Genomic DNA, 23,800 nt, shown 5'->3' on the forward strand with positions numbered 1-23,800 from the left:
TAGAGGTGTTTTGAAATGAACAAAGTGTGACACAACTTTGGAAGCCTATACCTGTATATCCTACATTTTTAGGAAGACATGACCTGGTAAACACCTGCCCCAGCCAAATTAGTATCATTGACAGCCACCATGACATCATTTGAATCCCCTTTTTTTTTCTTTTTTTTTTTTAAATTAAAATAGAGGATTAGGCGATATTAGCCCCTCGTTAGCGGTCATTGCGCAAGGCGCCTACCTTCCGTATAATAGAGAGGAGACCACTACACCCGAGAACCCACCCCCCGTCCCTCTATTTTATTTTATTAGAATATTAAAAAAAAACAAAATACAAGATAGAAGAGGGGGACATAAACCAAAACCTCTCCCAATATCAAGAAACAATACAACTGGACTGAAATTCCAACATTAAAAATAACAAACCTTCCTACCTATAAAGAAGGTAAAAACTTGAGTACTAATAAGGACCCCCAAAAGAACAACCCAAGAGCAGCAACCAACATCTACTATGCAAATCTGAAATTAGGAAGGCCTGCCAAATCACGGGAATATGCCTCAAGTGCACAAGGAGGACAAGAGTCCCACCAATGAACACTAACCTGAGTTGCCCCAAAAGTAGCTAAAGAATCTGCTACCTGATTGCCTTCGTGATAGATATGAGAAACCGTCACGGACATAGATGCTAGCATAACCCGACAGTTAAACCAATTTGTAGAGTATCGCCATGGTACATCACTCTGAAGAGAAGACAGAAAATGAATTACCAAAGCCGAGTCACTTTCAATCCATAGGGAATGCCAACCTTTCTGAGATGCAATATGAATAGCATGAATCACTGCCTGAAGCTCAGCCTCCAAAGCATAGGCCACCCAAGAGCCCCCGCAAAACAACCAAGCACTCGACCCAAATGATCACGAAAAATGCCCCCGAAACCTGCTGGACCTGGAGTGCCTCTAACTGCGCCATCAGTGTTAACCTTAACTTGCAAAATAGAAGGAGCATGCCACATAACCTCTATAATCTTTGGAGCTTTAGGGGGTGTGGGAGTAATCAACGAATTTGACCCACCATTATGACAATTGACCCTCGCCATAAATACGCGGACAATGACAATCGTAGATGCGGTGGCAATCATCGTTATTAACGACACAATGAATATGGCGTTAAGGAGGCGCGGTCGTAATGACATGACATGATGGTGTTATTGGATAAATGCCATAACGCGGAGCGATGGCGTTATTCCATAACACGGAGTAACGTTGTTGATTAATGCCATAACGCGGAGCGACGGCGTTAATCCATAACGCGGAGTAATGATAATGGCGTTATTCGATAACGCCATAACACAGAGTAATGGCGTTATTCGATAACGCCATAACGCAGAGTGATGGCGTTATTCGCCATAACGCGGAGCGATGGCGTTATTCGCCATAACGCGGAGCGATGGCATTATTCCATAAACGTGAAGCAATGGCGTTATTAGTGACACGGAGTAATGGTACAACGTGCAGTGATTACATTATTGATGGCATTATAGAATAACGGTGATGGCGTTATTCAATACTGCGGAGTTATGACAATAATAAGTACAGTTATCGATATTAAACACGACTTGTGGTGCAAACTCTCCCTCATCTATAAATAGGGGGCATACTGACCAGGTAGGACATCAGATTCTGACTCTTCTTACTACACTACTAAGAAACATACTGACTTAGGCATCGGAGGGTTTTCTGCAGGTACCCCCTCTTCTCCTCGAGCCGACGGTCAAACTCCAGGTCAACGCTCAAGGGAAGCTTCTCGATTGTTCCCAGTCAGCTCCCACTCCAGTCCGCATTAATTGGTGAGTCAAACTCCTCAACGGAATTTTTCTGCACCAACAGGGGGTCTTCCAAGAATACCAATCCGACGCAGAATGCAGAGCTCAGCAACTGAATTCCTCATAGTTCCCTTACTTAGGGAGTCAATCTCAAACAGTTGAAGCCAAATAGAATTATGTAATGTCCTCACCGACAGCATGGAATCCTGAAAACGAATAGCGTTTCTTGCATGCCAAATAGCATAAAAACCAGCTCCAATCATACCCCACCATAAAATACTCAATTGGGAACCAAAACCATGGCGAATTGGATAAGAAAAAAAAGAATAAATATTAGCGAAAGGAGTGGGCACCTGAAACAAGTCCAATAAATTCCCCCAAACGGCAGTAGCGAATGAGCAATCAAAAAAGAGATGATGCGAGGTTTCATTACCCAGACGACAAAGAGAAAAAAATCGATGATAAATGGAAACCCCGACGTTGTAAGATATCATCAGTAAGCAAACGTCCATGCAAAAATTTCCATAAGACGAAAGAGTTCCTAGGGCAAAAACTTGAATGCCAAACAAATCGAGCCCAAGAAACATGAGAAAAATGAGTGCGCTTTAAATCATAAGCTAAAGCAACTGTTAAGTTCCCATCCTTTGCCGCTTTCCAAACCAACCTGTCTTCCAAACCAACCTTGCGTGGGAGGGTAACCTCAACAACATCCTTCCAAATAGGTGCACAAACAGCCTGTAACTCCACTGGACATACCCAACTACCATTATGAATGAATGAAGGTAACGTAGACTGAAGTGTCTTAGCTACTACAGGGGAAATATTTAACTTCTCAACAATGGGAGAGCCTAACCAATCATGATGCCAAAAATCAATTTTAGAACCGGAGCCGACAAGCCATTGAGAACCTCTCCTGATATCAATGTATAAAGGACGAAGCCCAGGCCAAATAGAGGAACGCTTATAATAATTGCATGGTTGCCCAAACTTGTCAAGAAACCGATGGCGAAAAAAATTCGCAGCTAGAGAAGAGGATGTTAAAAGATCCCAGAACTTTTTAAGAAGAAAAGATTGATTAAGAACTGGAAAATTTTTGAGGCCCAACCCACCCTCATTCTTGGGAGCACAACACTTGTTCCAAGCAACAGTAGAAAACCCACCAGTAAGCACATTACCTGACCAGATAAAATTTCTCACCCATCTCCGCAGGTCTGATAACACCATTTTAGGCCAAGCATAAACAAAGAAACTATGAGAAAGCATGCTATTAATCACTGAATTTACCAGAGTTAAACGACCGGCCATAAAAAGAGAGGTTCCACGCCATTGGGAGAAACGACTTTTAACTTTATCAGCAAGCCCTTGAAAGTGAAAGCGCTTCGGGCAACCAGAGAAAATGGGAACGCCTAAATAAGTGAAAGGCATCACACCAATAGTTACATCCAACCATTTGGAAATCAAAGTGCATCGCAGCTAAGCAGATTTTCCAAGAAAAACATGAGATTTGCCTTTGTTTACTAACTGCCTGGAATTTGCTCCATAATCATCAACAAGGTCTAACAAATATGTGAGACCCTCCTTGTTTCCTTTGCAGAAAATCATGATGTCATCAGCGAAAAGAACATGACTTGGAGCTTTCATGCCTCAAGGAGAAGAAATAGGCTTCAACCTACCAGAGGAGACAAGCTTTGTGATACCTCTGCTAAGAACTTCCTCAGCTAAACAAAATAAAAGGGGAGAAAGCAGGTCACCTTGGCTAACCCCTCTACTACAATTGAAGAAACCCACCGGTGAACCATTAAAGAGAATAGATAGCTTGGCAGAAGCAAGAATGGAACTCACCCATTGAACAAAAGTATCATGAAAACCAAAAGCAGTGAGCACTCTCAGAAGAAAACCCCAATTAAGTGTGTCGAAAGCCTTAGCAACATCGAACTTAATGGCAATATTGCCATCAACACAAGGAGTATCCAAAAGGTTGACACATTCTGAAGTGAGGAGGATACAATCAGAAATTTGACGACCCTTAAGAAAAGCAAATTGATTCGGCAAAATGATTCGAGAAGCAATAGGAGAAAGCCTGTCAGCAAGTACCCTTGTGATAATTTTAAAAATGAAATTGACCATAGCAATAGGACGATATTGGGAAATTACCTCAGCCTCCGAAACTTTAGGTAGAAGAGCAACAAAGCTGCAATTAAGATTAGGCAGAATGTACCCCGTCTCAAAAAAGAAGCGAACAGCTCTAACTACATCTGAACCAACAAAATCCCAACATGCACGATAAAAATGCCCATTAAAGCCATCAGGACCAGGTGCACTATCGGGATCCATAGAAAAAACAACCAGTTTAATTTCCTCTGGAGAAGGTACTGTCGTTAGACTGCCATTTTCTTCCGAAGACACTAGAGAAGGGATAAGCTCTGAGACAAGACCAGTGTCAATGGAGGACCCATCATCACTAAATGCCGTGATGAAATGATCAACAACATGCTCTCGCATTATATTAACATCGGTTTGATAATCAGAACCAATGCGAAGATGAGAAATAAAAGAACGAGCACGGCGAATTTTTGCAACTCTCTGATAATAACCGGTGTTTCGATCGCCATCCTTTACCCACTTTTCACGTGCTTTCGAAGACCAAAACTGATCCTGAATGAGTAAAGCATTGGTTAAAACATTATGAGCATCTAACTCTTTCTTGCAGCGTTCCTCACTAAAACCATTAGTAGAGATGTCAAGCTGAATTTCCTCAAGACTTGCACGAGCTAAATCAACAGCAAGATTTACATTACCAAAAACAGTATGATTCCATTCCTTAAGAATAGGCTTTAGTAGCTTTAGTTTTTGCTGAAGAATAAATTGAGGGCAACTAGAAATACTGAAAGAAGACCACGCTGACTTCACCAATGATAAAAACTGAGGATGCTGAACCCAAACTGGTTGGAAGCGAAAGGGAGAAGGACCCTGTGAAGAAAATTTCTCAAATACCACAAGAAGTGGGTTATGGTCAGAACAATGTCTTACTAAAGTTGAGCAGCTAGTAATTGGCCAAGAGTCCCACCAAGGAAGAGAGCAAAAACACCTATCCAAGAGCATTTCAATATGAGCACCCAATGTTCTGCCATTTGTCCAAGTAAAAGGTGAACCCTTAATATCCACTTGCATCAAACCACAAGTGTCTACCATAGCTTGAAATTCATCACAAGAAGCACGGCGAGGTAAGTTTCCACCAGATTTTTCATGAGCCCCCAAAATAGCGTTGAAGTCGCCCAATATTAATAGCGGCCCCGAAAAATTAGAACAAATTTGCGCTAAAGAAAGCCAAAGACATCTTCTTCCAGCCACTGTTGTTGCCGCATAAACACATACCAGTCCATGGAGAACACCATTAACATTAAACTACATAAAGAGATGCTGACTAGAAGAGGATAAAAACAAAGGAGAAACAACGTTAGCTGAACAAAAGAACCAAAGATTAGGATGAAGCTGACCTCGATCATTAACACCAATGAGGTTCATACCAATAGACCGCCAAAAAGAATGCTTTATGTTTTCCATAACAGTCATCGGTTCTGCTAAGCAAATAAAATCTAGAGAATGCTTTTTAACTAGACTACGTAGAGTTTGTCTAGTGGAGTTATTCGCAAGACCCCGAATATTCCAAAAGATTGTCTTCATTGAGAATATGACAAATTCACAACCCCCTGAGGGGTTGGTGAGTTACTCAAGGCGTCACGGACTTTTTTCCGCAACCTCTTCCTTTGGGATTTAGATAATACTTTTGATTTAACTGCAGTTCCCACTTCCAATGTCAAATTGTACAAAGCCTCACTGGCTTCCCCTTTCTCTAAAATGGAATTAATATTCTGTGGTGAACGTACAACCTCATGCTGTGACTGAGTGGCTCTAGACTCACTCTGGTTCTCCAATTGTTCATCCTCTACTATTTGGTGCCAGGTTTTCTTTTGTGGCATTTGGCTATTAATGGAATTACTAACATAGGATCCCAAAGCATCCGAGATAGTGCGTTCATCATCCTAGGTGTCCAAAGATAAAGTGCCAATATCCCTATCATTGGTGCTAGAAGAAATTTTTTGAACCACAGGTTCCATATCAGTAGAAGGTAGTTCCTGCTGAGTGATCACTGGCTCATTGATCACCAGATCGGCAATGCGATCGAGCTCCTGATCCACTACCTTGAGTAGCACCTCGTTTGCAAAATTTTGAATCTCAGCTTCCTTATTGGGTTGAGGCTCATTGTCAGTCAGACAAGTTGGAGGATGTTGAGCTTGGATCTTGGGCTTTACACGGTACTCTTGCCTAACCACAGGCTTAATTTGTTGTTTCTTCCCTACACCACCATTAAGATGATGAGAATTGTTAACATCTTTGATGATGCGCTTGCAACGATCAATGGTGTGTCCAACCATTCCACAATTATAACACATATTCTCATAAATAACTTCAATTGGAAAACAATGGTTCTCCCTTTCAACCATCAGACTAGAAGGTAGATTACTAGCTAGATCAACATCCACAAGAACTCTTGCAAAATAGCCAAATGCTCTATCTTTAGTAGCCCTGTCCAATTGCAAAGGTGTGCCCACTCCATGAGCAATCTCCATTAGATGCTGCGGGTGCCAGTAGTCTTGACTCAATCCATAAAACCTAACCCAAATTTGCGAATGAGTCTGAGGGAGATTGTCCCCTGGCTTGAAATCCGGCTGCCATTGGGAGAGACGAAACAACCCGCTAGCCAAAGTACAAGTACCCCCACCCCAAATTCTTCGCATATCTGATTCTGTATCAAAATGAATATCAAAATATCCCTTCCCCAAAGGGACCAATCTCCAGGGTGATGAAGGATTCCATAAAGAAGTAAGGGAGGCCTTCAAATCATGAAGCTTCAATGGAGCAGATCCCTTGCGCAGAAGTAATCTACCAATCAAATTGGTTTTGAAGGTCTTCAGTTGTTCCTGATACAAAGCTTCATTAATCTTGACATAGGTCGTATCACCACGAACAACAGGAGCAAGCAGTTGGCTAAGAGCAACTGTGGATTCGACTGACCCAGAGACAATAGAAGCGAACGTCTTTGGTTTGGTTGTCTGTGCCAGTGGCGGAGAGGAGTTTTCCAAGGCAGGGGCCGGATTCAGAAAAGACCAAGGACAGATCGCCCTTGGCTCGATGGAAGCAGAAGCCTCCATGGTGGCGAAGGGGGCGAAACCTTTGGACGCTGGTTTTCTTTTTTTTTTTCCCAGACCCGCGCGTGTAGGCGCATTCTCTCTCCGATTTGATTTGAATCCGGTTGGCACACTAGGTGAACCCCACAGCTTTTCAATTTAAATGCCCTAGACTCTCTGTAATCCCTGCAGTAAAATTGAACTTGACAGGTATAAGGCGGCAACCACAACCAACACATATCTTTCAACAAGTAAAGGAATATACTGCAGCCGCACATGAGCTGACTTTGAACTCTCTTTTAAAGATTTAGAAAATGAGTAATCACCATCTACATATACATTATTGATCCAAATGTAAGCTCCAAATTCAACAGATACACAATCTACAATAGTTGGCGTAACTTCTTCAGACATTTCAGATGAACAAAAACCTTCTTCAAAAACAGCACAGAGAGCCAATCCTGTGTTCTCCCATTTTAAAATTCTAGGGATTTCAATAGATAGTTCATATGCAAGGCACCCCATTTCAGAACAAATAAGTTCCTCTACATCCTTACAATAATCAAATCCCTTTGGAACCTCACTTCTAGGACATACAATGCCAAACCGCGAGTTCTCTGTAGACACCTGCAATTATTGAAAATGTTACTGATCATGTCAATAGGGCTAGCTATATTTACTGTATTAATTCACTCTACACCATGAATTGTGTTAGGAAAGTAAATATTGTGTATCATGTATAATAGGAAAGTAGTTTAGCTTAGTTATGCATAGTTATTTGCTGCCTTATTTTCTCCTTAATTGTAGAGATTTGCTTCCTTGTAGAATAGGTACTCTCTTTCTTGTAATCTGTTTATAACCTTGATACGTGAATGAATGATAATCATCTAGCAAAATATCCTCTTTTCAAATTGCTATCTTCTTCCACAGAATTTGGTACAAGAGCTTCACCAACTTTGTGCTCAATTTTGGTGGGGAAGCACGGAGGAAAAGCGAGGGATGCATTGGCGTGCATGGGATGAACTTTGTAAACCTAAGAACTTGGGTGAAATGGGATTCCGGCATCTGTTCGCGTTCAACCTAGCAATGTTAGCTAAACAAGGTTGGCATTTGATACAGCAACCAGACTCCTTGATTTGTCGGCTTTTGAAGGCAATATACTTTCCTCGCTCTAGCTTTTGGGATGCGGAGATTGGTTCATCTCCTTCTTATGCTTGGAGAAGTATTTTACATGGGAGGGATGTGCTTAGGGCAGGCACACGTCATCATATTAGCAATGGGTTTTCCACCAATATCTGGACTGATCCTTGGTTGTTAGGCGAGGAGCTACAGCAATTTCAGTCTCCTCGTGCACAATGGGTTTCGGACCTCATCTCCTCCCCAGGTACATGGAATTATGCCTTGTTAACTGAGTTATTTCCTATGCCCATTGTGCGGAAAATTTTAGCACTGCCACTTAGTGTTAGACCTCATGAAGATCGATGGATTTGGAGTGGGGATAAGAAAGGAAGGTTCACGGTCAAATTGGCCTATCATACTGCTAGGTGTAGAATTTTGGGGGAATCTACTCCTGCCTCGAATCCTAGTTCTGACCTTTGGACTCAACTCTGGAAAGCTCCTGTACCGGGGAAGGTCAAAGTATGTGTGTGGAAGGCTGCTTCAAATATCCTTCCTACTCGGAGCAGGCTGAGTGAACGTGGTATTGATATTGATACCCAATGCCCATTCTGTGAGGAGGAAATTGAATCTCCCCTTCATGCACTACGTGATTGCATCCATGCCAAGTCTCTCTTGCAGTTGGCTAATCTCCCTAGCTCTGACTCTACTACAAGTGTTGCTAATTGGTTACAGACTTTCTATTCTCAGTCTCCTACTACCTTTGCTTCCTTGTTGATGGTGATTTGGGCTATGTGGAGAAACCGGAATGATAAAGTATGGAGTGATAGTCCCAAACTGGCGTCAGAAGTTGTCCCCTTGACTTTTGGATGGTGGGAAGAATATAAAGCTGCACACTCATCCATCAGTGCTCCCGTGCAGGCACGGAATGTACATTGGGCAAAACCTCCGGTGGAGATGGTGAAGTTAAATGTGGATGCTGCTTTTTGCAATGTGAATGGGTATGCAGGGCTTGGGGGTATCTACAGAGATCATGAAGGTACTTGCCTCGGTGGGTTTCGACACTCAGTTACGGTCACAAGTTCATCTAGGCACGCTGAACTCTTAGCTTTGATGGTTACAGTTGGCTATTTCTCATGGCTTTGTTCCCCTAGTTGTGGAGTCAGATTGCCAAGTCTTGGTGCAAGCGGTGCTTAACTAGACTCTTGACTACTTTGACCTGGGTTTCTTACTTTATGATCTTCGGGAGCTCTTGCAGTCTGCATCCTCTGCTCAGCTCAACTTTGTAAGGCGCCAGACCAACTCGGTGGCGCATAAGCTGGCTCAAGAGGCCAAGTTGGCCCTGTTTTCATCAGATTTTTTTCTTGTACCTCCTCCAAGTGTGGTGGAGATCATAAATAGTGATTGTAATGGCCATTAAGTCAATGAAATTCGTTTCATTCTCCTAAAAAAAAAAACACATGCCTCCAAACTAGCAATCCATGTGAGACCCTGAAGTATGTATGTATCTCAGAGAAATTTGGTCTCGAGGACAATATATATGGTATGAGTCTATAAATGTATATGTTATTACTCTATTCCTCTGTAAATAGATAAAGATATTAGAAAGAGAGATATATACCTGATTCAACAGAATACTTTCCATCTTCTCCACATCAAAACCTAGATTGTCACATAATTGATGGCAATTCCACAAGTTGATCCATTCAATCCCTTGCGAGTCTCTCTTCTAATACCATTGACAACTTTGAATATATTTCCAAATATTCACATTCACTTACGTCTATCCAATTTACTTTCGGTGGAAGTTCTGGAATTTCACAAAGCCACTTGCAACAGTGCAAGTCCAGTTTCCACAAGTTGACAAATTTTCCAATGTAGGTGGGAGGAATAACAAAACTGCTTCCTGATAGATCAAGTTCAGTTGAAGTTGACAAACATACCAGGTGAACCCCACAGCCTTTCAGTTTTAAAGCCATTGGCCAGTAAAATTGGATCTGACATCTATAAGGAAACAACCAACACAATTCATCCGCCCTTGGCTTCTCTTTAATAGGTAATGGAATATATTGTAGCCATACATGAGCTGTTGTTGTTATCTTTTCTTCTAAATTGATCCAAATTTCATCTAAAGTTTTTCCCCCAACACCTTCCCGCGCGATGCTGTGGGTTTTGTTTTCTTTCCTGAATTAAAATGTACTTTTGCAATTCCTCCTTCATATCTCCTAACATGACAGATGAGTAATTTGCCCAAATGCTTAATATCCAAAGTCAATCTTAACATGAGAGACAAAAATAACCTGTCGCCAATACAGATTTCTAGCTATGCATCTACCCAAAAGCACTTCGCATGAGTTGCTATTTTCAGAATATTCAGAAGGATATCTATACAGTGGCAAGCCAAATTCATGCTGAAATTTAGAAAGCCAAGAACTAATACTTACTCTAAACAGATCAATTTTTGGCTTGCCAAAGAGGTACATGATCTTTCAGCTTTCCAATTTTTACATAAGATTCCTTAGTAGCCTTTGCAGCTGCTTCCAAATCTTTGCTGTGTAGAGCTTTTCAGTTAACTTTGCTTTGTTATTATCCTCCATGTTTCTGGTGCTACCATTCTGTCAAGAATGCTCAATTACTGAGAACAACTTATGGTATATGTAATTCACCATTGTCTTTTGCTACTTCTCATTCAATTCAATTAGGAAGTAAGTGGCTTTGCTACATATTTATATATGTATATTAAGATTTAAATAGAACTACATAAAATTCACAGACAAAAAAACACTACCAAAACCATTGTTCTACACCACCTAAAAAAACAATTACTGGATTTCTTGTTCATCATTCTGGTTTCCAAATAAATAAAGAAAATTAAAAAAATCGCAAATATCAGAATCCAAATTCTAATTTTACTTGAGGGATTGATGCAAGCAGAACCAAAACCCAAACAAATGTGTGCCCATCACTTCCTCACATTCCTTCCTTTCACTTTACCAAATGTGTACAATCCCATCAGGCCAAATCCCATCACAATACCTGAAATTAATCATTATGATACATAACCAATAAGCATAAGAAGATGACTCTGCTTGGAAAGTCTCTCTAAATTCAATCACAACAAAATCACAACAAAATAAAAGATGAGTCTGCTCAAAGATGCTTCAAGATGACGATTGATTTCAATATGACTCAAGCATTTGAAGTTGTCTGCCAAGTCAAAGAAGAAACGCGCATGGAGAACTCAAATATTAAATATCTTTGGGGAGCATGACTCTGCATATATAATCTTTGGAAGTTTGTGTTTCTTTCGCTATTGACGAAATACGCAAAGCCTAACCGCTTTCAGTGGACCCTACCACACACAAAAGTGGAGGAATCCAAAAGCTTAGGACGTTCGCGTTCTTCTCTTCGTGAGCCACCAAATACGCAAAGCCTAACCGCTTTCAGTGGACCCTACCACGCACAAAAGTGGAGGAATCCAAGTGTTTAGGACGTTCGCGTTCTTCTCTTCGTGAGCCACCAAATACGCAAAGTCAAACCGCTTTTAGTGGACCCTACCATGAGCAAAGGTGGAGGAATCCAAACGCTTAGGACGTTCACGTTCTTCTCCTTGATGTCGACGAACACACAAAGCCTAACTACTTTGAGTAGATTTTCCCACAATCAATAAGTGGAAAAATCTAAGCACTTAGGTCGTTCGCGCTCTTCAATTGTCACCAAAGTCCTGAAAAGAAAGAGGAATATATATATATATATATATATGTTTGAACCCAAAATGAGCATTTTAGCCTGACAAGGCGTGTCTTGGAGAAATTGAGCCAATGTCAGTGGCTCAAGCTATATATTGTAGACAAGTTCGAAATATATTATTTAGAGGCTAAATAAAGCCTACTATGGAAGATTATGCTATCTGCAAGAAAAGGAAATAATGGAAGCATGGAAATGAAAAGTCAACTTTAGCACATTTTCCTACTTCGGCTTGGAGAAACTGAGCTAAACAAGGAAAGAGAGGTTGCAGACTAACCAAACGAAATCCAAATGAGCTAAAACTTTCCAGATTAATTCTAGACATCCCAAGGATCATTTCTTATGAAGAGTTCTAGAGCTAGTTTTGAGTGGAAATCCTTCAAACAATCAGTTCAATTTTCTGCAGAAGCAAAACTGGAAAACTGGACCTGTAAGGAGTCCAGCAGCATTTCCAGCCCAACCACATGGAATTAAGCTCTGAAATTGAACCACAATTATATAAACTCATGGTGGATCATTTTATATGAAGAAATCGAAGGCCCATTCTAAGTTCTTGGTGGAGATATAATTGAAGGAATAAAGGGGCAGAAAGTGACTCAAAATCACTCCAAACTGGACCTGTAAGGAGTGCAGCAGCGTTTCCGGCCCAACCACATGGAATTAAGCTCTGAAATTGCATCATAATGATCTAAACTCATGTTGGATCATTTGATATGAAGAAGTCGAAGGCTCATTCTGAGTTCTTGGTAGAGATATAATTGAAGGAATAAAGGGGCAGAAAGTGACTCAAAACTACTCCAAAACTCATCATTTTCAATTCCATTAGTGCTTAAATGCCTAACCCACCATAATTCCATTTAGTGCACCATAATTCCATTTAGTGCTCCACAATTCCATTTAAGTGCTACATAATTCCAATTAAGTGCTCCATGTTTCCATTAGTGCTTAATAGGAAAACCTATCATGATTCCATTAGTGCTTAAATGGAAAACCCATCATGATTTGTTTAAGGCCAACCACTATGGCTTGGTAGCCTATATATAGAGCAACACAATTCATCAAAGAATCTCTAAGATCATCCAAGCCTCTCTAGAGCAACCCCTCTCTTTCTCTTACCGGTGATCACGCTCCAGTCCTAGTCTTCTCAGGAGCTGACTGTTAGTGCCACCAAACCCTCTGTCAAAGTGCTTCGGTCCTAGTCTCCTCGGGAGCCGACTGTAGTACCGCAACCACAACGGTTATGGAACCAGCCAAGCAAGGGTAACGCTCTCGCAAATCAGCTAAGCTAAAGTCACGCTTTGGCAAGTTCTCTCTACTTCCTGGTGATTTCGCTCTGCTCGACCTACAACGTTGAGTATCGACTTGGTGACACAATAAAAAGTCCTCACCACGAGGCATAAAGAATCCCGCGACGAGGTTGATGCTCTCCTCGTCCACAATCGCTCAAAAGAAGTCAGGTCAAGGGACACCCTCGACGACCGCACCCGAACGGTGCTGGCACGCCCACGCGAAAAAAAGAGACTGTTGACCAGCTGTAACAAAACTGGAGCCAAACAATATATATATTTAAAGTAACTTTCAGAATGCGTGTAAGGTGCGAGAAAAGAAAAGGAAAAAAAAAAAAAAAGAAAGAAAGAAGAAAAAAAAAAAACAAAAGAAGGGCAGCGGCATCATGAGAAAAGAAAAGTATGGGGCATGTGACAAAGCATGATTAAGGAAAAAGAGAATCCATGTTTGAGAATCATGTTTTGGAAATCATACCAAAAAAAAAAAAAAAAAAAAAGGCCCATGGGTTGATCGAGAGAGGTATCACATGCATGAAGATTATTCTAAAAAGCAATCCACTTTCTCCGATTCTCATCATCACTCTGCGCAGAGGCAAAGACAAATAAAATACAAATAAAATACAATTGGATGCTTAATTGAAGTTGCAGAGCCAATTATTCATGCATGACGCAACTCGTGAAGGAGGCCATGTCAATGACATATTAATTATGGTTTGCGTAAGAAGAGGCTTCGATAATTGAAGATGAGGCATGTGGCTTGGTGAGTGTCGACGAGGCTCACGGAGGGGAAACTACGAGAACTGCCTGGGAGAGTTGGTGGGTGTTATACAGGCCAGCGGAGGATAAATGCCCAGCGATGTAGGTAGTAAAGGAGATGATGCGATAGCCTGTGTGAATAAGCATTCGCTCACAAGTGATCTAGTGGTTGTCGCACATACGCAGTCGAGATTGCAGACTTCTCAATTGCCACGCCTACACGTTCAAAATATGAGTGAAGCTTGCTCTTTGACCTAAAAGTAGGTCATCTCAAGAATCCTGCAAATTTGGAAGGGGAAAAAAAAAATTGCCACCACAACGTTATTACATGAAGTAACGGAATTGGCGTCATCGCATACATCCACCACAGTACCACTAGGCTTACCTTCACAATGTTACCGTCTAGTTCGAAGCCACAATACTAGTTGAGTCTATCTCCACACCTTCATCCATGGCTCGGTCTACATATTGTGCGGCAAAAGAAAATTATAAAGAAAGAAGTGCATGCAGCTACCACTACAAGAAAAGTAGTCTACCACAACATCAGAACAACAACATGCTGTAAATGTTCCTTGTTACTGACAGTATTCCACAACGGGCAAAAAATGTGCGTTGTAGAAAACCATTTATTACTATATGCGTCATTTGCATGTTGTTAATTTGGTTATCAACAACCTACTTTGCATGTTGTTATCTGCAAGTCGTCAATTAAGTTATCAACAAGCAGACATGCACGTTGTTAAAAAATTTTCAGAATTACAACATGTGACGAACGCTGTCAAAACTTTCAGATAAAAAATAATAATAAAAAATTATGAGGGGAGCTGTCCACTTTATTCTAAATTTTTAGAGGAAATTTGAAATTTCGTTGACCTAATTTTTACAAAGTGATAAAGGCTCTCGTCCCAAAATCTGTGCTCATCTCCCGCCACCAAAAGCTCTCGCCCTAGTCGACGGTGACCTTCATAATGTGCGACGGGGTCGGAGCCACCTAGTCGTTTCTCAAGGTATTTTTCAAGCAGCTCTTCATTCTCAGTTTCAATTTCTCTCAAGCTCACTCACTCAAGCAACTCTCTCAACTCTCTCAGCTCTTCATTTTGAGAGAATAGATAGAGCAAAGTAGCATGTAATTTTGACATTTATAGTTCCGCAAATTGTTTTCGTTTCGAAAATATATGAGGTAAATTGGAAATGCCATGTGTGAGTTTTGATTGGGGAAGGCCTTTAGTTTGATTTAAAACATTTAGGCATATTGAAAATATATGAGCAGAAAATATATGAGCAGAGTTTCCAAATCTGCATATTGAAAAATTGCTGTGCATGATTGTTACCAACTCAGTCACAGAAAACCAGAAAGAGTAATATGTTCAGCAAGAAGTCTTTGCAATTTTACTGATAATTGAGCTTCAGAGTAGCTTATTGTTTTAGATACTTGTGTTTTGTGATTGATGGTGTTCATGGTGTTTGTGAGTTTGAATTTTGAATATTTGCCTGGACTGATTTTGTGTTTTTCTAATTTTAGGCTTACCAAGTTGAATTTGAGTCATTGGCGGTTGAATTAGACGGGAAGAACGAGTGGCTTTTGAAAGAGAAGGTAATGAAAAATGTTGTTGCTCTTCAATTGTGTTTTACTTTATATTTTGAAAAATTATGAGGATAGCTTTGTTCGCTAATCATCCTTGACCATGCTTCTTTGTAGTAACTTATACCTAGACAAAGCTAAGATCATCTACATAGCTAATGCTTGTAATGTTCACAGTATCATTCATTTTATAAACTGCCTTGATTTATCGTGTACGTTTGAAATATGTTTTGTACTGTTTAGCACAGCACTTATATCAAGCTGAGGGACTGGTTCTTTTAATGATTTGAAACCACTAGACATTGCGTTGGCTTTTCTCTAGTTTTGGCTGTAGAACTTGTGAAGGTCTTAGATTTTCATGGTAAAACTTGCTGTGGACTAAAATTTATAATTAAGAATTATCTATAACCTAATATACTTTATATTGCTGCAGCAATGCTCACTGAGCTGATTTACATGTATATATAGTTAGATTCATTGTGCAGTTTTGTTTCACTCTTGTAGAATGCATTTCATTGTGCCCTGTAATTTTCTTTTCGATTATTTAGTTATCTGTATGATGCTCCTGCCCCTTGATTAGATTAAATTCCTAAATCCTGATCATAGTTTACTAGAAACTGTGAAGCTTAATAAGTATTGTTTCAGAAGTATAGGCAGTCTTTTTGCCAATTTGGTTTTTGCTTTGGTCGCTCGGCAAATTTGTTTAGGATTATGGATTAGTAAGTTGCTCTATAGCTTATTGTTTTAGATACTTGTGTTTTGTGATCTTAGTTCATATATGATTGTGATCCCTGTAGACAAAATACTGTCTAATTTGTTTGTTATCTGTACTTTCAGTATGTTATATATTCATAGCATGAATCAAATTGTACACATATTTGGCTCTGAAGTACTTAGCACAGAGGCTTGCTCAGGTTGAAGCAAAGCTTGAAGCTATTTTAAAGGCCACTCAGGAGGTACAAATCTGCCCTTGAAACTTGAATGCATTATTACTCTTCGCTTTGAATTGTGGCAGCTCTATGAATGTTGTGCGAGTATTTGCTAAGTTAAAGAATCTCTTATAAAGACTGATTTTTCTGGTTAATCAATGAATCACTAACTTCAAATATGGATTAGCCTTGTGAGGTTAGGAATGATTGGCTGGGTACATGCTTTACCTGATTTGTATAAAGCATTGTATTCTTTTTCTTTTTTCTTTCTGATTTGTTTGGCATGCTTATAAGCTTTGGTGGCACAGATATGCACTGTTTCATGTTGAAGAACCATAATCTAATGTGTCTTGAACTAAATGTTATACAGGGACTGTTAACGTTAGAGATTGAGCGGGATCTCTAGTTAGCATAGAGAATGAGAGAGAGAGAGAGAGAGAGAGAGAGAGTGACACAAGCGAAGTATAGTGGTTCACCTCCCGCCTTAGCGGGAGACTACGTCCACTTGAAAGCTTATACTAGTGTGTCGAGCCTTGCGGCCTAACAAGATTACAAGAGATGTAATGGAGTTATGTTGGATGAATGAATGGTGTTTAAGTGGGAGGAGAGTTCCTTTTATAGGGGAAGGAGGCTCCCTCATTTACATTTTCTTAGATGTGGGACTCAAAGTCACTATTCTAGTCTAGAGAAGCATATTGTGGAGGCAACTTGGCAAGGCCGGAAAGGTGACTTCCCGGCGACGGATTTGCGACTTCCGGATACAGTGGCGTAGCTTGAACATAGGGCTACACGATGGATGTCGCGGTTGGGCCTTGCCATGTCTCGTGGATGTCCCAAAGTGGGTGTTACTTATGCTTGGTGATGTAGAGAACTAGCTTGCTAGTGTAGGTATAAACAAGTCCCCGAAGTCCCCGAGTAAGAGTAGCTTCTTGGTTGGGGAGTTCAAATCATGAAGTCATCAAGCATAAGTAATATCCGAGAGGCGCACGGCCCCTACAAGTCCCCGAGCTCCGCAAGCAAGAAGGGACTCGCTATCCTGTATCACAAAAGACAAAAATTCGTATATGTAGTTACATCGAAGGTGCACTAATGTATGAAGTGCATGAGATAATGGGGTGTCGCCCTGCCGCATGGCGGTAGGTCGTAGACCATAGACTCGTGGAGCCCGGAGGCTAGACCATATGTAAGAAAACGTGAAAAAGTGTGGTGCCCGGAGGCTAGACCATATGTATGAAGCATTGTGAACCGAGAGCGTAACTAAAGCATGTTGGATAAGTGGAGCGAGTTAGGTGTTCGAGCAAGTTGGGTGTAGGCGTTGTATGAGCGTGCGGGGCGTAGCCCAAGCGAGTCGCGGCCATGCTTTGATACCCAAGCGAGTCATAACCGTTTCGCAAGCGTTTATCCGAGCATGTTTAATTGAGCTATAAGTGTCACAAGGTTCTAGATGAATGTCACATGAAAGTGAATTTAAGCATGTATGTGTGTAGCGTGTACTTGTAGGAAAGTTGCTAATAACATGTTGTAGGCATGCTTAAGGGTTATAGAGACATGTATAGTCATGGCATCGGCGGTAGCTCAAATTGCAAGAGCGTAAGAGATAAGATATAGTGACTTATCTTATGCCAATTTAGAGCGAGTTGGAGTTGGCCGAGCATGACGGTCCATTGCTTGTGGCGGATAAAGTACTCCGATAATGCACGTCAACTTGTAGTTGAGGTTGAATATCCCATAGCAATAGTTGCGTTTTCCTTGAAACAAGGTAGGTGATTAGTACATTAGTGTGTAAAATCAACACTAGTAATAGCTTGCATATGTACTTTGATAAAATTGTGAGCAAAGTGTATAAGCAAATGAAACATGACCGTGATGGCAGCGTTTTCTTGTAAATGTATATGGCCCAATTGACAAGAATCACCTTGGTATACGCATGCAATAGCCTATATATATGTGTACAAGAAGCTTTTGTTGGCTTTTTTAATTACCAAAAAACTGAATGTGCAGATGGCACGTTTTGTTTATATAGTTATGTGGTTGTGTGCGTTGCACATTTATGACATAGTGGAAATGTTTAATGATTGTGCTTTTGACAATTGCCAAGGTGTGTCTGATATGTGCCTAACAAGATAGCCATGTACCAATGTATGGCAATATTATAAGCAATAGGCTTATAAGCGTAGCTGCATACTGTGAATATAATTGGACATGCATTAGTCATGGTCTCATGGAGGCATGGATTTATCAAAGTACTAGCATGTCAGATGGGCTTATAACATGTGTACATATATATGCATATGCATGTATATCATAAAGCTGCAGATTTTAAATGCATGGCATGTGCACGCAAGAAACGTTCATATGTGTTGCATATAGTAAGTCACCAACTTTTTCAAGAAATGGTAATATAATATATATGCTTGGTCAAGGACGAGTAGCAAGCACTGAGAATATATTATATATATGCTTTAGACTATTATAGTATAATAGGCATAGCTATCGCATCAGTAAGGTGAGAGAGGCTTAGCTTTCTGCATGGTTTGGTAGAACTGGGAACGTCGATGCAGACTAGGTGGGTGTCCTGATCAATCAACAAGGTACCCACAGTGAGCTTCCTGGAAACTAACACTCTGGCCAGCGGAGATTTGGTGTTTGCCGCTGATGCAGTCTAGCGGAGAAACTTATGAATACAGGGTGCCGCTGACGAAGCCGGAGCGGAGGAATTCTGCCGCTGCTTCACGGTCGGCGGTGGCGAAGTTTTGGTGCTCAGCAGAGCTTTGGCTTGTGGAGCTTTGTCCAGCGGATGAGAAGTTCGGCGGTGAACAGTCCAGCGGAGGTGAACAGTCCGGCGGAGGATGCCAGCGGTGATGCTGGTTGGCGGAGCTTTTGCCGGCGGAGGTGGCTAGCGGAAGAAGCTTGGGGTCAGCGGTGGTGGCCGGCGAAGGAGGCTTGGCGGAGGTTGCCCGGCTGAACTGGGGTGCAGCGGTGCGCCGCCGCTGAGGATAGCTAGCGGAAGGCCCGTTGGTGGACTGGGTTGTCGCTGACGGAGCTCGGCGGAAACGTGGCCGGCAGAGCTTGTTTCCCGCTGATGAAGTTCGGCGGACCTGGAGCTTGGTGGAGGCTCCGAGTTCAGCGGTGTTTGGAGCTCGGTGGAGTGAAAAATTAGAGGTTGGTGGAGGTTTGATGCTCAACGGAGATGGCTAGCTAGATATCCGGCGGAATCGAGCTAGCGGAGTTCTAGCTAGCAGTGAGGCTCAGCTCGGGGACTTGGAGGCTGTTCAGCGATGAAGTCCAGCGGGCATGGCCAGCGGTGATGCTCGGCGGAGCTTGTTTGGCGGTGTAGCCTAGCGGAGGCCTGCCGGCGGAGGTGGCTAAGTGGCTGGCGGAGGTTTTGCCTCCGGTGTCTCCTAGCGGTGTTGTAGCTAGCTGACCTGGTGCTCAGCGGAGGTTTTGGAGCTGTTGAGTTCAGCGTTGACCATGCACCTAAGTGTTGACTTGGAGTGGATTGTTGACTCGGTGCCCAGCGGCGTTTTCCATGGGAGGACCGAAGCTAGGAGGGCGGAGCTGCAGTTGGAGGGTGCCCAGTGGTGCAGCCCGATCAGCAGTGTAGCAGTGGCGGAGCGGAGGAGTTAAGCGGAGGACCAGTTCGGCGGGGATGCAAGTAGGGACTGGCGGAGATGGTTCCTAGCGGAGATGGAGTTCTGGCGGAAGTGGCTGGGTGCCCAGAGCAAATCTCTGGGTGTCCAGAGAAGTTTGCCGCCAAATTTTTTTTTTTTTTTTTTTTTGTTGCCGCCGCTAAGTCCGCCAAGGATGGGATTACCGGTGAGTGAGTTGCCGCCAATGATGGAACTTGTATGTATTGCCGCCAAGGATAGAGTGTTGATACTAGAGCAAGATGCCAAGTTGACAGAGCATAGGTTGCCAAAAGAGAAATGTTTTTTTTTTTTTTTTTTTTTTTTTTTTGAAGTTCAGCGTTGACTAACCATGGTCAGCGTTGACCAAGCTAGCCCGGCGTTGACCGAATCCGCCGGGCGTTGACCAAGCTAGCCCGGCGTTGACCGACTCCGCCGGGCGTTGACCAGCCATGTTGGGCGTTGACCAGCCCCAATTTGATGTTGAATGAGCGTCGACTCGACATTTTCGGGTCAAAGTTTGTGGTAGGTGACGAAGCCTTTGTGTTGGCTTCCCACAGACGGCGCCAATGTTAACGTTAGAGATTGAGCGGGATCTCTAGTTAGCATAAAGAATGAGAGAGAGAGAGAGAGAGAGTGACACAAGCGAAGTATAGTGGTTCACCTCCCGCCTTAGCGGGAGACTACGTCCACTTGAAAGCTTATACTAGTGTGTCGAGCCTTGCGGCCTAACAAGATTACAAGAGATGTAATGGAGTTATGTTGGATGAATGAATGGTGTTTAAGTGGGAGGAAAGTTCCTTTTATAGGGGAAGGAGGCTCCCTCATTTACATTTTCTTAGATGTGGGACTCAAAGTCACTATTCTAGTCTAGAGAAGCATATTGTGGAGGCAACTTGGCAAGGCCGGAAAGGTGACTTCCCGGCGACGGATTTGCGACTTCTGGATACCGTGGCGTAGCTTGAACATAGGGCTACACGATGGATGTCGCGGTTGGGCCTTGCCATGTCTCGTGGATGTCCCAAAGTGGGTGTTACTTATGCTTGGTGATGTAGAGAACTAGCTTGCTAGTGTAGGTATAAACAGGGACCTTCTCAACAGAACAGAAACTTAGAGAAAATGATAAATGCACATGTAACTACTTCTCAGGTATGTAATCTCTGCTATAATTTGTAAGATTTACGAATTTTCGGTGAAACAACTTCTAATTAGATGTTTAAACCAATATTTGATTCTCTTAATTTCTTATATTTGTAGTCACAACAATCAAGTCGACCAATCAATGCTCCAAGCAATGATCTTGAAAATAGAAGATGTGCACTTTTGAATTGGAACAATTATGAAGAAGATGAAGTGGTGGCTGAAGGGAAGATCTCTTCAACAAATCCAAGTACAAAAGTTCATTGTGTGCCTCTTGGACGAGATTGTTGAAAGGTTTGGGTTGATGTGGTGTTTGATAAGTATCAGACTATGGAAGTGTATAGAGCAACCATGGATGCCAAACAACTTGGTGAAGTTGTAGGAAGCACTCTTGCATGGCCCAAAAGCTCCATTAAAATGCTCCCTTAGTAGTTGAAGTAGCAGGTACATTTTGCTTTACTAGAGAATTTATGTAGGTCAGGAAGTACCATGCATGTTTTGTCAATGTTGATGAACAAAGAATCCAATACTTTGTGATGCTTGTTTTGTAAAGAACATATGTATAAGAGAATGTGGCACTCCTCACTCCTAATGAAATATATATTTTTCATACATGGTTAGGGTGTACTAATATTGGCATGTGAATGTGTTTAAGTAATGGTGAATGTGTTTATAGAGGTACAGGAAAGCAGAGCCCAGCAAATTAGGTGCAATAATATGTACTGAAATTTATAACAACGTATCTAGTAATATGACAACATACCATGTATGCTGTTGAAAACTAAAGACAACATGCTAAGAGTATTGTTAAAACTTACAACATGCGCTTGAAACGTTGTCGAAAATTTATGACAACGTGCAGAGCTATGAATTACAACAACATGCTTCGCCTCTTATTGACAACGTGCAAAGCACGAGTTAAGGACTCGTGGACTTTTAATGACTCTGGCATCTACAACATGCGCCAAACGTCTTGACAACGTGAATTGCATGTTGTTAAACATGTTTTTTCTTGTAGTGTACAGAAGAGAGCATGGTCCTTGTTGTGCATTTTATAACGTGGTGGAGTATAACCCATTTATTTTCCTATTTAGTTTAAAGAAATTACCAAGCCATTGCAGATTTCTTACCTGTAGAAGATCAAATGAGTTTGGTAGGTTGTAATTAATTTAGCAATTAAGGGAATGTCAGCCATGCATCCATTGAGAAAGAGGAGAGAGGCCTTCATCTCTAATTCACAACCTACCAATTCAATAAAAAAGGTGGGGCTACAAGTCGGGAAATTTCAGAGCCACATATGGAAGCTATGTGGATGAAAAGAAGAAATCCATTCAATATGCAGATTTTCCATTTATTCCAAACTTATGGAAAGGTAGCCATGCATGGTTATCAAAACTCTTAAGTCAAAAAAAAAAAAAGAGAGAGAGAGAAAAAAGCCTCAAGGCAATGGTTAAATTAATCAATGTCATATACACCAGCAAAAATCAAGCTGGCCAGCTAATTCATCCAAGTAAGCTGATTACAAAGCACGCGACATGTGCCATAAAAAGCGACTTCAAGTCACACCTCCAGCACGTGACAACCACGTGTTTACAGCGCACCTTGAAGTGGGGGCATTTGTAGACACAAGAAATTTAATGAAAACATTAAATAAATCGGTCAATCTTTGAAGTTTTGACTAAACAAGCTTAGTTGGCATATGGGTCCTACAAAAGGTACACGTGGCTCATGTGTCACCAAAATTATGTGAGTTTCGAGGATGACACATGTCAAAACATGAGTGATCCATTGATTGAATGACGCGGAAGCATCAATTGTGGAAGCGTCAATTTATCGTTGATTGATTGTTGCTCAAGTTAAGCATTTAAAGCGGATCAATCGTATTAAACTGATTGATCTCGACGAAAATCAAGCATTAAATACAAATATCGATCAGATTAAATTGTTTGATTCTGATTGAAATCAAATATTAAATACAAATATCGATCAAATTAAATTGTTTAATTCTGATTGAAATCGGGCATTAAATCAAATCGAAATTGATTGACATATTCCTTAAATAAAAAATAATTAAATCAATCAATTAAAACTGATTGATTTAATTACACAATTAAGGAATGTGATTAATGTCGTGTCATCAATGTATTCCAAGTTGAGGGAGGCGACAACACTATAAATACCCCCTCTCAAATCAAGACGTGGAGGAGAGGACGACGACAGACGGAGGGACGCAAGTAGACGAAAGAAACCTCTCCAAAGCTCAGAAGTCTCCCAAACTCGTGAAGAACCATCAAGCCGCTAAATAGCTGGTCTCTTTACCTCACCAAGAGAAATCACTTGCAAGCTCAAAAGTCATCAAACTTGCGGAAAATCAACAAGCACTAAGCACACGTGCCAATTTATTCACCATCAAAGCTAAAGAACACTCACCACATAACACCGCTCGTGGTTCAAATCTGATCAAGAGCAAGCCACTGCATCCCTTGATCAACCGCCTTCTGCAAGTTGTCAACAAAGTAAATCCTCTACAGGTTCTTCATTCATCTCGTGGAGAATCAACAAGCACCAAACACACGTGCCGGTTCATCCCCTACCAAAGCTTAAGAACGCTCA

At 41.5% G+C, this 23,800-nt stretch overlaps 1 protein-coding gene across 1 annotated transcript; it reads right to left on the reverse strand.

The window, feature by feature from the left end:
• Nucleotides 1-5,859: 5,859 nt before the first annotated feature.
• LOC112197250 lies at nucleotides 5,860-7,029 on the reverse strand. Its single transcript, XM_024337869.1, has one exon. It carries the CDS (start codon nucleotides 7,027-7,029, stop codon nucleotides 5,860-5,862), a length of 1,170 nt encoding a protein of 389 aa, XP_024193637.1.
• Nucleotides 7,030-23,800: the final 16,771 nt, after the last annotated feature.

The sequence above is a fragment of the Rosa chinensis genome, chromosome 4, assembly GCF_002994745.2.
Source record: "Rosa chinensis cultivar Old Blush chromosome 4, RchiOBHm-V2, whole genome shotgun sequence".
NCBI lineage: Eukaryota > Viridiplantae > Streptophyta > Magnoliopsida > Rosales > Rosaceae > Rosa > Rosa chinensis.

Bases quoted from the DNA above. Each gene is read 5' to 3' on its own strand.
- LOC112197250 (XM_024337869.1), bottom strand. From the start codon at position 7,029: ATGGAGGCTTCTGCTTCCATCGAGCCAAGGGCGATCTGTCCTTGGTCT.